The sequence below is a fragment of the Streptopelia decaocto genome (genome assembly GCF_964273445.1).
Source record: "Streptopelia decaocto genome assembly, chromosome: 6".
Lineage (NCBI taxonomy): Eukaryota > Metazoa > Chordata > Aves > Columbiformes > Columbidae > Streptopelia > Streptopelia decaocto.
The window spans coordinates 48,031,920-48,045,142 of NC_138660.1; the positions used below are offsets into that span (position 1 = coordinate 48,031,920).

The 13,223-nt window shown below is 39.6% G+C and overlaps 1 protein-coding gene across 1 annotated transcript in view; it reads right to left on the reverse strand.

The window, feature by feature from the left end:
- The window catches only part of CERS6 (ceramide synthase 6), a 118,350-nt gene that overhangs the window by 53,724 nt on the left and 51,403 nt on the right, over positions 1-13,223 (reverse strand). The window contains exon 4 of the mRNA XM_082055857.1: positions 2,700-2,757. Coding sequence (XP_081911983.1) covers positions 2,700-2,757 — 58 coding nt within the window. The remainder of the gene's footprint in view (positions 1-2,699; positions 2,758-13,223) is intronic.

The following is a 13,223-nucleotide window of genomic DNA, read 5'->3' on the forward strand; positions in this document are numbered from 1 at the left end:
AGGTCAGCTCAGGAGGGAAGGACACTAATATAGAAGTCAGAGTATTTTGCTGCCTGGCAGTTCAAGAGCCAGCAAAGAAACTATAAAAGAGGCAATGCATTGGGCATTGTGTTTTAGGGAGAGCCTTTTGTACAATTGAGTTGGTTCACTTTTCTAAAGGGAGTACCTCATGAGAGTAAAAGTGATATGACCAACTAATAAGTAGCACTCCCCACTCCAGATGGCAAAACCAGCTCTCTCAAATCATCCATCTTAACTATCCAGAAATGGGCAAACTAACCAATCTTGAATGATTCTGTTCATTTGAAAAACATCAAAATGCAGTTTCCCTTTTAAAAATATATTCTTATCAGGTTTGGATGTTTGAAAGATACACTGTTTCAAAATGTCTTATCCAACTATCCGAAGTTATATATTAAAACAGGAATGTCTGTAGTATTTACTCTTTGTCTCCCTGTCCCAGCAAGGGAGGCTGTGTCGCTGTGATGGAACCGCACCCCTGGAACTGCCGCTGCACTGGGGCTCACCCACCACGCTCAGGCTTCCTGACACGGGATCTCAGGAATGGTTTTAAGAGGATCTTGTTATTGGAAATGATGCAGATCTCTATTGTGCCATTAGCACAGCAAGACACTGCTGACTATGAAATGGACTTTCCAGGCAAAACAGCGTTTTGAAGGCAAGATCTTCCTATTGAATTTGCAAGAGAATTTATTATGCTTAACTTTTTTCACTAACTTCCTAAGGAAGCAATGAAGTGTTTATTTGCAATGGTTCCATTGAGAAAGCCCAGACAAATTAAAAAGGATTATCTACTTTGGTACTGTAGCGAAGCTCTGAAAGAAGTGTCTCCCTCCAGACTTTGGGGTCTGGCTTTTATTCCTTCCAAACTCAGCTTTTAAGTGGAGCCAGGAAAATCTTCGGCGTTTGATGAACGGCAAAAAGCCTGTCCTTTCTTTTAGTTACACCATGTTACTATACGGAGATGGTGTAAATATAAATAAAAACACAATAATAATTTTGTTAATTTACATACATTCCCATGTGAAAAGCCTGAGTATATGAAGCAGAACACTGGAATAACGACTATAGCATAAAGTGTTGCAAGACCCATTTACAACACTGGGTGAAAGTGAGTAATTAAACATACATGCACAATTACATAATGTGCACGTTCTCTTTGTAAAAATTAAACGTGTTGAAAGCTAAAATTACAGTAAAATTACACAACCAATCCTTGTTAAGCAAGCAATGGTATACCTTGTTCAAACAACCCTGCTATGTCAGCCAGCCTGCCTCAAACTGCAGGGGTCTGTTGAATTGGGAGGAAGACACCCTGCACTTTGTATGTCAGCTCAGCCTCAGAAGCAGCTTTCAATGGCTTGGAATGAAGCATGCACTTACTGCATTCTTCTTAGTCTTTAGAAAAGCTGGTATTCAGAGGTTTTCCTAGAACAGACACTTTTTTATGTTGCGACAGATTTGCTTTATTAATCATAGGTATGCTTTCTAGTAGTGATTTTGTGATCCTTGCTAATGGTGTTCGTGGCAATCTGTAATACACTAGAAAAACTTAGAGGATAAAGCCTCCGTGTCCTTGTGTATCACAGAATCCTATAAACCCACAGTCACGATCTCTACACGCTTGCAAGCTGAGTAACCTTTTAGGTTGTCACAATTGCTTATTAAAACTATTTTCATATTTAATACCACAGACATGGAGGCAATCAAAGGCAGAAAACAGAATATCAGATCACAACCACAGAGCATGTTAATGGAGAAGGAAGGAAGAGGCTGCATGTTCCACGCTGCTCTGGTCCCTGGGGAGGACCGGTGCACTCACTGTACGTCCCCTCTCCACACAGGACACCATCAGTCCTGCTGGACCAAGCTGACCTCGAGAATTACAACCTCAAAAATGACAAGGATTTTTTTTTTTTTTTTTTTTTCAAATAGCTACTTTTTCTTACAAAGCACCAGAAGCATTTAGGATATATTTTCTAGTGTCAATTTTTTGTCCAAAATTAGGGAAGATACGCTTACATGAATGCACTGAGACCACACGTTCCCTTAATTTCACCTCTCGGAATTACAGAAATATGGCCTGACTTGCACAAAACCTCTGAGAACTAGTCACACTGTAAAAACAATTTGCACCATAAATCCATATTGCTGTCTATGGAAGTGTTAATAGACCTGTGCCGGGGTGTTTAAAGATATCAATATAACTTCTCTACTTAAATATCCAGAAATGCAGCATTGATGGGAAACCTCATGGAAACTTCACAGTATATCAGACAAATAATGGGCAAAAAATAGCATTTTATAAAACACTAATGGATTTTGTTTGTTAATAAAAAGCAACCTCTGCCAGAGGCCTTTAAATAAGGATGATACAGAAATTGAGATGAATACTCTGGTAAACCTTGCTGCCAGCTTAATGCCTATAATGAAAAGTAATAAAGTGAACTAGGCATGTTGCTATACTTATTTCTTTTTTTTTTTCCTAGCCCATTAAATATTGATAAGAACTTATATACCTTGCCAATGCCAGTAGCAACTCATCTTATGAATGTGAATTAATTTTTCATTTTTATTCTTTGTGAACACGTTTTATGCCTGTGCTTTATATTATACCTATACAAGGCTGCAAAAAAATCTGTGATGTGTTATGAAAGCATAGTAATATAAGTGCCTACCTTTTTCAGGAACCGTACTCCATAGGTAAATATATAAAGGTAAAATGTAAATCTCCACCTGCAAAAGGTACAAGAGATTAACTCTGGGATATCAGGTTTACACACTTTAAAGTTCAACACATGATTTTTTTACAGCACTGCCAAACCACCATGTCCTGGACACAAATTTTTGTCCAGTTTTCTGCAACTTATATTACCGAACATTGTGCTCGTTTGCCTGCTTTTTTAAGGCTTCCCATTAGCCCTCTGAAAACATTGGTTAGTTTCACCTTAACATGACAGGAAAAAAAAAAAAAAAAAAAAAAAAAATCAAGGGTAATTAAGTTTTTAAAAGTTTAATGAAAACTAGTAGGACGGTGGAGGACAGAGGACAATTTGCACACCTACTGCAGTGAAGTTCACTTGTTTTAAGACACTAGGACAATGATAATGAGAGATTTGATAAAGGCTTTGACGGGTTATGTCAGAGCACTGCACATCAAATACAGTTTTTAGTAATGAAAAGCATCATCCACAATGAGCTGGAATTTTGCTTAGCAGATTCTAGCACTTCACTCTTGCTTTTAGGTAGTGCATTGGTGTGATACAGATATGCTGGATACAGATCCACCATTTAAATTCACTTCCAAAGAGTTTCCTTTATAAATATGATTCTACATTTTCCCAAGTACACATGAAATAATTGCTGGGCTTCCAGTTTTTCTTTTCTGATAGAGGCAAACTAGATGCTAAGATCATGATGCCATGGAAAACAAGAGAGAAATGAGCAGGAAATTTAATACAAAATTATCTTCTCATCTCTGACTTTCTTGCTTACCCAATAAAAGAAGACATACAGAATATCATCTATTACTGGCTTAGGAAAAAAGAGTCAATGGAAGTATTATGAAATAAAATCAAAACTTTATACAGTGTAAATTCTCAGAGGAATTATTGAGGTTTTTTCTCCAAAGTGGAACAGCCTACAAAAATATGCTTGACATAAACACCAGTGTGGTACTATTCATAACGTTTATCACAGGATGAGATTTAGTTTCCTTTGTGTGAGGCAATACTGCGGCCTGAATCATCTTCAATTACATATTTTACAGCACTTACAATTGGCAAAACTATTAGCTTATGGTTAATTGGCATTGAAGCATGTTCAGACATTAATGGAATGGTTTCAAAACTGAAAATGCTCCTATGTAAAAGAAGGTTAAGCCAAGTCTTCCTCTTCAAAGTTACTTTTACAAGTATTTAAAAGGGAAGATGTGTCATACATAAATAGCCCTCTGACAAGTTGAGGACATCAATGAGATTTAAAGCGTGATACTTCAGCTAAACAGAAACTCTCTCTTAACCTGTAGCAGCCACAGTATTGCACAGATTAATTTATTCAATTGATACGATACAAATACCAATCCCTCCAAGGGTTCAGCAACACCAGCAACACTGCTCGCAGCTTTCATGCTGGCAGTTTCCTCAAGATACTGCAAAAAGAGAGCACTCGGGTGCAAAAGGTGAGTTGTGCTGGTAGAAACCTTCAGATCACTTGCATGGAAGAAACAGCAAGGACAGCAATATGAAGGAAACCTGTCATTTAACTTCAGTGTTACATACCTCATCTAGTGAAAGTTCGAAGGCTGTCACTGAAAATAAAAGTATTGGGAGGGAAAAAGTGTCTAACCTAATCTTGCTACTGAGCACTCCCAGTACCCCTCTTTCATTCCTATGTCTAAGTAGTTATGACGAATTCCTCACCAAGAGTTTTCTTGTTTTAAAAATACCCTCAATAACACCTGTATTTCACATTTCTCCAAGCAAAAATACAAACATATTTGATGACATTTATAGTTTGATGCTGGGAGACGCAATATTCCAAAAGGAGTTCAAAGGCAGGCAAAAGTATTTCAAATATGTTAATGGTTAACATTAAGATGGTGAGTCTCAGGGATTTTCCAGTGTGCGTGGACATCTGAAAGACACCGGTTGCAGCGTTTGCTGGAGCTATCACGTCAAGAAATAAAAAGGTCCTTTCCTGAAACAAGCAAATTCAGTAATGCCAATTTCCCAGTTTAGCTTTCCACCCACGCTGCAAAGTACTGCTGTAGATCTGCACCAAAGCCACGCGTCACCCTGTTGAACAATTCCTGGAGCTTTGGAAAAGATCTCAGAGCCAAGAGCCACCAGGTACTATTTGGGTCTTCCAAAAACAAACAACTTGCTACAACTGTTTGAATGCTACAAAGGTGATACATGCATATAATTATGTGATAATATCTGCTATTGGTCATCTTTCCTCTTTTTCCCTAACCTGGCAAAGAAGGTTACTCAGATTGAGCATCAGAAGACAAATCAAGGCTCAGAACTGGGTGACAGGCAAGGCTGGTCAAAGCGCTAACTTATTAAAAACAGAAGTAATATTGGTAGAAAAAAAAATAATTGCTCATTCCTGCTGAGCAACATCCACAAAAGCTATTCAACAAACTTCTGGCTTGGTCAAAGTGCAATAAAATAAAATTCAGAACAAAGCAAAGTCAGAAATGGCACCCAAAATGTTTATCATCATTAATCAGCTAACTCTGGTGGCAGCAGAGCTACAAAGGACTTTCCCCTGCTGTGTACCAGGCAGCCAGCTGCCTTTTGTGTGTGCTTCAGGGGGAAGTTCTGCTGGCTCAAAACCCCAGTTGGAATGTCAGTGCCACACAAAGTCCAAGGAGTTTTCCACGTTGCTTTACCACTACTTGCGGATAGTTTATTGCTGCAATTAACAGCCAAAAATCCACTGGACAAATCAAACAGATGAACACAGGAAGGTCTGGAAGAAAATTAATTCTAAGTTATTGAAGTATTTAGTATTATACAGTATGGGAATATATCTGGTCTAATTAGCTAAGTAACTATGTTCAGCACTTTAGTAAATGTTGCACATTAACTGCTATCACCAAAGACCTTAACAACTGGAGACACCTCATTTGTAACTGTCTTTTTACATAAAATAAAGACGAAGATGTAACTAGATGCTTGTTGCCTACAAATTGACATCCATTGACATCTATAAAATCTACATTAAACTAAATCAACAGTAAAGATCATTTACCAAATGAATGACATCTATGAGGCATTACAGTCAGAAGACATATACATTCCACAAGTGATAAAAATTAAGGTATGTTGTTTCCACCAGCTCCAGTTGTAGAGTAAAAAAAGGTAAGGAGTCTATCTGTAGTTGTCAGCTATGTGCTATGAGAAATTTAATGGTAGATACACCAATAGTCCTTTGCACAAGGTCTCGTACAGATCACTATGTCTTTGAACACACCGGGAATTGAATTAACATTCAGTTCTCTGCCCACTTTCCTACCTTGCTGCAGGGAGACAGTAACCTAAAACCCCACAGATGCTTTGTTGGCATGAGCAGCCCTTGCTCCCCCTCAGCTGCCCCTTTCACTTGCTAGCCTAGCAGTAAGAACATCTGCCAGGCTTTGGAAAACCTAGGTTCAATTTCCTCCTCTGCACATCTCTCACATACTCCTGAAGAGTTTGTTAGCCACAAAATCATCACATGTAGGACCATCTCCTCTTGTTAAGCTATTTTATGTAGCAGAAAAGTCTCCATTACTTGGGAGGAAGGACAGGGAGGAAAGGGACAGGAACTGGGTTGCAAAGCTGCATTATTCACTCAAAATCATGAAGACAAGGCCAGAATATATCAGATAAATTTTTCATGCAATGTAGATTTTTCCAGCAAGATTCCTCTAAAGGTGAACTATCAATTCTTCTGCAACAAGCACTCTAACAAAATCCTTCATTCACTATCTACAGTACATACTTTTTTATCCCACTATTTGGGTCTCACTGCAGAAGAACAGATGCAAGTGGAGGGAAATAGTTATGATTATGAATCACATCCACTCACAGTACAGCCCAGTGTCCAAACCATCTCAGTATTTTGGGAACTTAGGCAAAATGCTCTTTCTCTCTGCAGAGGACATCAGAGAAGAGAGGGACACCTTTTTAAAGTGTGAGGTTATCAAGTCTCATTCCCAACTGAATCCACAAAGTGGTAGTTGATTAAGAAAGGTCTTTAATTTGTCCTGGGTAATAATCCCAACACTCATGGTTGGAAAAAGCCCTCAGCCTGAGCACAGTCTGAAGAGTCTCAGACCCCAGGGAAAGGAAGACATCTGGCCAGTGGCATAAACCCTCTCTAGCACTCTCTCTGATATCCTGCTCAAAGTCCTTCTTAAGCACTAGGAGCTCATGTGGAACATCCCTGGGTCACTGGGGACAGTTGTCCTTTGTGTGACGGTTGTCTGCAAGAGGGAAAATAACCAATGTTTCTAAAGTAGCAGTAGTACAGCCCAACAGAATAGGAAAAGCAAGGCAAGATCTGTACTAAGTCATCTTTTGTTCCCCTCTCCTCCCAGTAATATGCACTATCCTGTTAAAGCAATATAATAGAGGCCAACAGGTCAAGCGCCCCATTGTGAGTGACCACCATATCAATTCACACTCCACTGGAAAGATGACAACAGCTGAAGCTGCTCTGAAGTCTGAGAATTTGCTCTGGCCCTCAGACCTGAAACACTCATTCAGTCAGTTGTACAGAGACACAAAACCTGGATGACCCCACACACACACACACAAAGTGTGCTGCTAGAGAGACTTCTCAGCTTAATTTAAATCCAGCAAACCCAGATGAAAGCACTCAAGGAACAAGTGTTCTGGAAGACATGATCTGTCTGCTCACAATAGGGTTTACAAGGTTCACTTCAGTCCTGCACTAACATGCCCACAAGGCTTCCAGATTGAACCAGGCTTGCATCTGGCCTGCTCAAGCTCAGGGGAAGACCTTCTAGCACCTTCCAGTACCTAACGGGGCCTACAAGAAAGCTGGAGAGGGACTTTTTAGAAGGGCATGTAGTTAGAGGACAAAGAATAATGGCTTTAAACTGAAGGAGGGCAGATTTAGATTAGATACAAGGAAGAAATTCTTCCCCATGAGGGTGGTGAGAGACTGTAACAGGCTGCCCAGAGAAGCTGTGGATGCCCCATCCCTGGAGTGTTCAAGGACAGGTTGGATGTGGCTTTGTCCAACCTGGCCTAGTGGAAGGTGTCCAGGCCCATGGCTGGGGCGCTGGAACTAGAGGATCTTTAAGGTCCCTTCCAACTCAAGCCATTCTATGAGTCTATGAAGGGGATCAAACCTCTTCACATATGGCCCTTCTGGCAAATCCTTAACTGGTGCCTACCAGTTGGTGTTGTTTCAAATATGGATGTGACACGTGGCAGTGAAAAGTCAAGCTAAAAAGTGACTCTTAAGTAACAAAAAAACCCCCCCTTTTCTAACATAGTCTTAAAACGAATGCTGTAGGGCCCCTCAAGAGTGCAGCAACAGATCTGACTGCTCTTGTTCAACACGTGAGTGCATTCCTGAACCAGAGTACAGACAGTTTCTTAACCCCTTGCTTCCCCAATTGTAGCTGTTATTTACAGAGATGCTTTTGCCACTGATTTGCTACAGTCAGGGCAAATGTACGAATGCCACCATTTGAAACAGTTATCATTAAAATCCCTCTCCTATTTATCAACTAGCCATGGGCTCACCACATTGCTTCCAGTCAAAGAAACTGGCTTTCTGGCTCTGAAAGCTATTTTCAGAGAAACTGGAGACTGCTGAAGTTTTTCCCATGGAAATCCACTTCAATAAAACTCCAAGATTACTGTTGTCTGTCACCCAGTGCTCAGCTCCTCGCAGTGGCTGACTGACCTCTGGGCTCAGGCTTTGGGCTGAAAGCCAAACTGAGCCTAATGCAAACTCCAGAGGTACGGGCCCTGGTTCTGGAGATGAGAAGGCTTGAGCCACCATCATGTCACTTGTGCTCCCTTCCCTGTAATCCCCATGGTCTGACTGAACTGCTCACTATTGCAATTGTGAGCTGAGACTAAACAGTCTCTTTGCTGCAATGATCTCCTGTGGCTGTGCAGAGTGTGTTCACTGTGAGAGTGCTTAAAGGAGCATTTCTGAGGCTGAATTTAAACGATACTGAATATGTTTATTTCTTTTAAATGGGAAGCATTACTAAATTCCCCATGTGACCACTGTGACTTAAAGCTGTCCATGTTTTATCCTCATATTACACTTTTCTGCTCCCCTAAACACAGTACTAGAGCCTTCAACTTTCCAATTCACTCAAGGGGACTTAATCCAACTAATGCTGCTCCTGACATTGCCAGTGGTAAGCATTCCTTCTAGACGGTGATCTCAAATCTGACTCTGAACTTTTGGATCAACTTCCAAATATTTGTGACATTGTCTACTGACCTGTTACAGTTCCCATTTTAGGTTAAAAACAAACAAAAAAACTCCACACACAGACAAAACCAAACACCAACAAACAAACAGCAACCCTTCTTCCTTAAAACAATTAAAAAAAACAACCCACAAAGATATTATTTTTTTAGGTGATGAACCACACAAAAATACAAAACAGAGCACAGAAAAATAATGTTTAATCCATCCAAAATCTAGGAGGACTGCTAGCACACCTCGAACATTTAATAGTCTCACAAATTCAAGATTCAGACCTTTTGTATTGTATCACACGTGTTGATCTTACAGTATTAAGACTTCAATCTTACAGTAGTTAAGTTGCACAAAACTGCACTTCTGTGTCAGGCACATGACAATTGAGGTGTTACTGTGTTTCACTCTGAGCAAGCTTTTTGGATGTTTTGCCTTCCCTGAAAGAAGCCCTAACACACACAAGAGACGAGCAGTGCTACCCCACAGGACTGCAAGGGAGTTGTGGTTGATGACTATTAATATTTCACAGCCTGCATCACTATCTAGAAGAGCAGAGCAACACATTGCCACCTTCTCAGACATCAGATTTTTAAGGAATTTAGAAAATCAGAGTTCTAACTCTTTTCCAGGCAGAACTCAAAGTAAAACAGAGTGAAGGTAATTTGATAACCCAGGTGGCACATGCTCAGCATTTGGCCTGGTACACATGGATGTATGTTTTTACTTGCAAATTTTCAGAGATGTCCTAAAGAATTTCTACTTTAAGTTCAAATCTCACAAATCTCCTTCATCTAATAAAGCTCTTTTAAAATAAACTAAGAGCTTTATTAAATCCTACATCTGGACTGTGCTTAGGTCATGACATACCTGTATACTGAAAACCCAAACATAGAGCAGATCAGAAACACAGCCCCATGGCATACCTTCATATGGTTCAGAAACCAGAGCAACTCTGCTGCGAACAGTCTGTTCCCTCCACTAAATTTTTACTTATCTTCATTCCTGATAACTAGTCTCATACAAAGCTGCAAGTGTGACAATATGTTTGATGGTAGTAGCTCCACTGCTCCAATGTGCTGCCTCCCAAGACTTTTGTAATGATGATTTGCTGCATTTCTGCAAAGCCAGGCAGATGCAAGTGGGTTAATATACAGTGTTAATTTAAAAAAAAAAAAAAATAAAAAAGAAATCTTGTTTCCCTTTTTGGCATAGTACTGCTGTTTAGTTAGACTGGAGCAACCACGCAAATGGTACAAAGCTCCTTCACCATGGTTAAGCAGAAGTTATTTGAGGAAGGAGACAGTTATATGCAGCTCAGTCAGATGTGTGAGATATCAGGTATGATAAATTGAGAAACTTTCTTGCTTTCCTTTTCAATTTTCTGGCTTAGGAGTTTATTGTCATCTGATTTTCCTCTTGGCTGCAGTTTGAATCAGTTATTTAATATTTAATGTTACAGTGCCACTTGAGACTAGTCCTGTTCTATATCTGTATGCTCAAAATGCAGCTCTGAAAGTCTTAAGAGCAAAATTTAGTAGTGCAGAAATAAGGAAAGGAAACACGGTAGTAAATTTCAAAGTGATGCAGTTTTATAAATAATAAAGCATGTTTATATAATTAGACCAGTAAAGATGCATAATATAATAGGTGTTTCAGTAATTCCTTCTAGGTTACCTAGCTTCTGTTCAATGGTTATGCAACTGTTCACTTCTGAGTGCTTCAAGGACCACATGAAATAAAGCTCTGACAAAACCTCACAGATCTTTTAGCATTGCCAAATCTTGTCCTGCAAAGAGGTACTACTATCTGGAAAGCTCATGTGAAGAGCACACAGAAAACACAGATGTCACTGCCACACACCCTCCCCTGTGGTCTGATCAACAGAACTGTTTTCTCATCAGCGATGTTCAAGGCGCACAGCTGACAAGTCTTGGAGAGAAAAACCCATCCAAAGTCTTTCCAGCCTGAACCTCTAGTGTCCATTCCTACTGCTGATCTCCCACGTCACCTGTTTCCAAACACGGCATTTCAGCTCCCCATGGATATCACAAGAGCTGCTCATTGTCCCAGTCTCCTCCAGTTCTAGAATGATAAAAAATTAATATCTTCCAGACTGTATTTGGTTTTCACCTAGCAATGTTGTCCTAGTCATGATGGCCAACATATACACATAAGGCAACTTTTGTGACAGGCAGTTATCTTCAAATCTCACCCTGTCCTGAACTTTATTTTCCGTTTTGCATCGTGAAGAAGTACATTTACTTAGTGACATATGATCCTCCCCTTTCCCTACTTCTCAGTTGTAATTTGTTGCATCACCGAAACTTTAAAAAAACTGCTACAAGAGGGTTGTTACAATGAATGTGTGTTTTTTGTTTTTAAAGATTTAATATTTTACCCTTTGGTATTACAAGCACACTACAAAGAAACAGGAACAGGATTTTTTTTGTATTATTTTTCATGTAAAAGTGCTGTCATCAGAGCAACAAGAATAAAACTAAAGAAGCTGGAAACCTAAATTTACCGAGAAGTACCATCTAACCAAACTATACTCATTAGTCTGAAAGTATTTAAATAACTCATCATAAGGGATAGCGTTAAATATTTCAAATCACAGTTTCTGCAGCACCTTGTACTGAATATTTCCTGATAGTCACAATTTCAGCCTGTTTCAGGGCCTGATACTAGAAGATTTAACCTGCAAGTAACCAGGACTACACGAGCTGATGAATTACTTGACTTTTCTGGAGATATCCATGACAAAACTTAAGTCTCATGTGCTCTTTTTATTTCCCATCTCCCAGTTCAGTGAGGTGAAAAACAAAGCATCCCTGAATGGGCGAATGCTGGTCACCAGTCAATACAAACAGAAGAGCCCATCACACTAATGATATCGGTAAAATGGAATGAGTGGAATTACATGGACATACGTGAAGTGCAAAACATGTAGCTTACAGACGAAGTTATAAGAAATGTCTAGACTGCAGGCTGGGGTCTGTGTTCTGCCACAGCAGGTCTGTGTATAACAACACTGGTGAGACACCAAAGCAGAAGACAGAAGCTATATTGAACACTGGGCTACCATATACCTATGGCTACACCATAACTACTTAGTACAACTACAACAGCATCATTCCAAAAAGCATTAGGGGAACTAGCATGTTTCTCACCTCCACCAGCACAGCATACATATTCTACATGTTCTTGCTGAGGCCTTTGCCAACACCGATTCAGCCACAGGCCACCACTTGTATCTTTTGAGCCTAACATTAGTCTAGTGACACCCACCTTGCTGTTCTGCTTGTACATATGAAGTTGTGCCCAAATATCACAAAAAACTATTCTGCCAATCAAAAATTTCTTTCCATGTAGGTACAGGGGAAATCTTTACATAAAAGCATTTTGATAGACAGTCATACAAATGCAACATTAGGCAAGCATCAGCTTGACCCAGGTCAGTTTACAGCTTTCAGCTCTCAGCAAAGAAAACTGAGGAGAAAAAAAATAAATCAGAACAGTATATGACAATCTGCCACATTAGCTTACAAAATATTTACATCTGAAGGAAATATTCAGTTCAGCTTTCTCTAAAAAGCATTAAACTACATTACCGGATGACTTATGCCAAAATCAATGTAGTTAAATGTATTAAACAACATGGAAGCTAATTCTCCACTGTAACTCTGTGTCTCCATGAACAGATGCACAGAGTCCATGTATCTACAAAATGAAAGGCAATCAAACGTAACATAAAATTGTGTAACAACATAAATATGAGGGAGAAGAGAGAAGTAAAGACTTGCATGCCAATTCATTCATTGCCATGTAGAAAATAAAACCTTACTGCCACTACCCTTCAGTGAGCAAGGTATTTTGATAGGGTTTGGCTGTGACTAGCAACCTGTAGTGAACAAGGCATACTCAAGTTTCTTTCTTTTGGTAGAGACTGAAAGAAGGAAAGATACCAAATAGTTTGGGACTGAGTCTGCAGTTTCCTGTGGAAGAGAACAAGGCATCCCTGGGAGTTCCCACTGGACCAAATCTGTACAGATTCAGGGTGAATTTGGCAAACACCATTTGCTGGTGCTACACATGCAGAACGGCTAACAACTCTGAAGAGCAGAAATGGGAGTAAGAAGGGTATCCTTCTAAATTAGCATTTTGTTCATGTTTGTCTTTCTTTTTAAATGAAAACAAGAATGGAACTTGGTGGACATCTGCATTTACTGAAG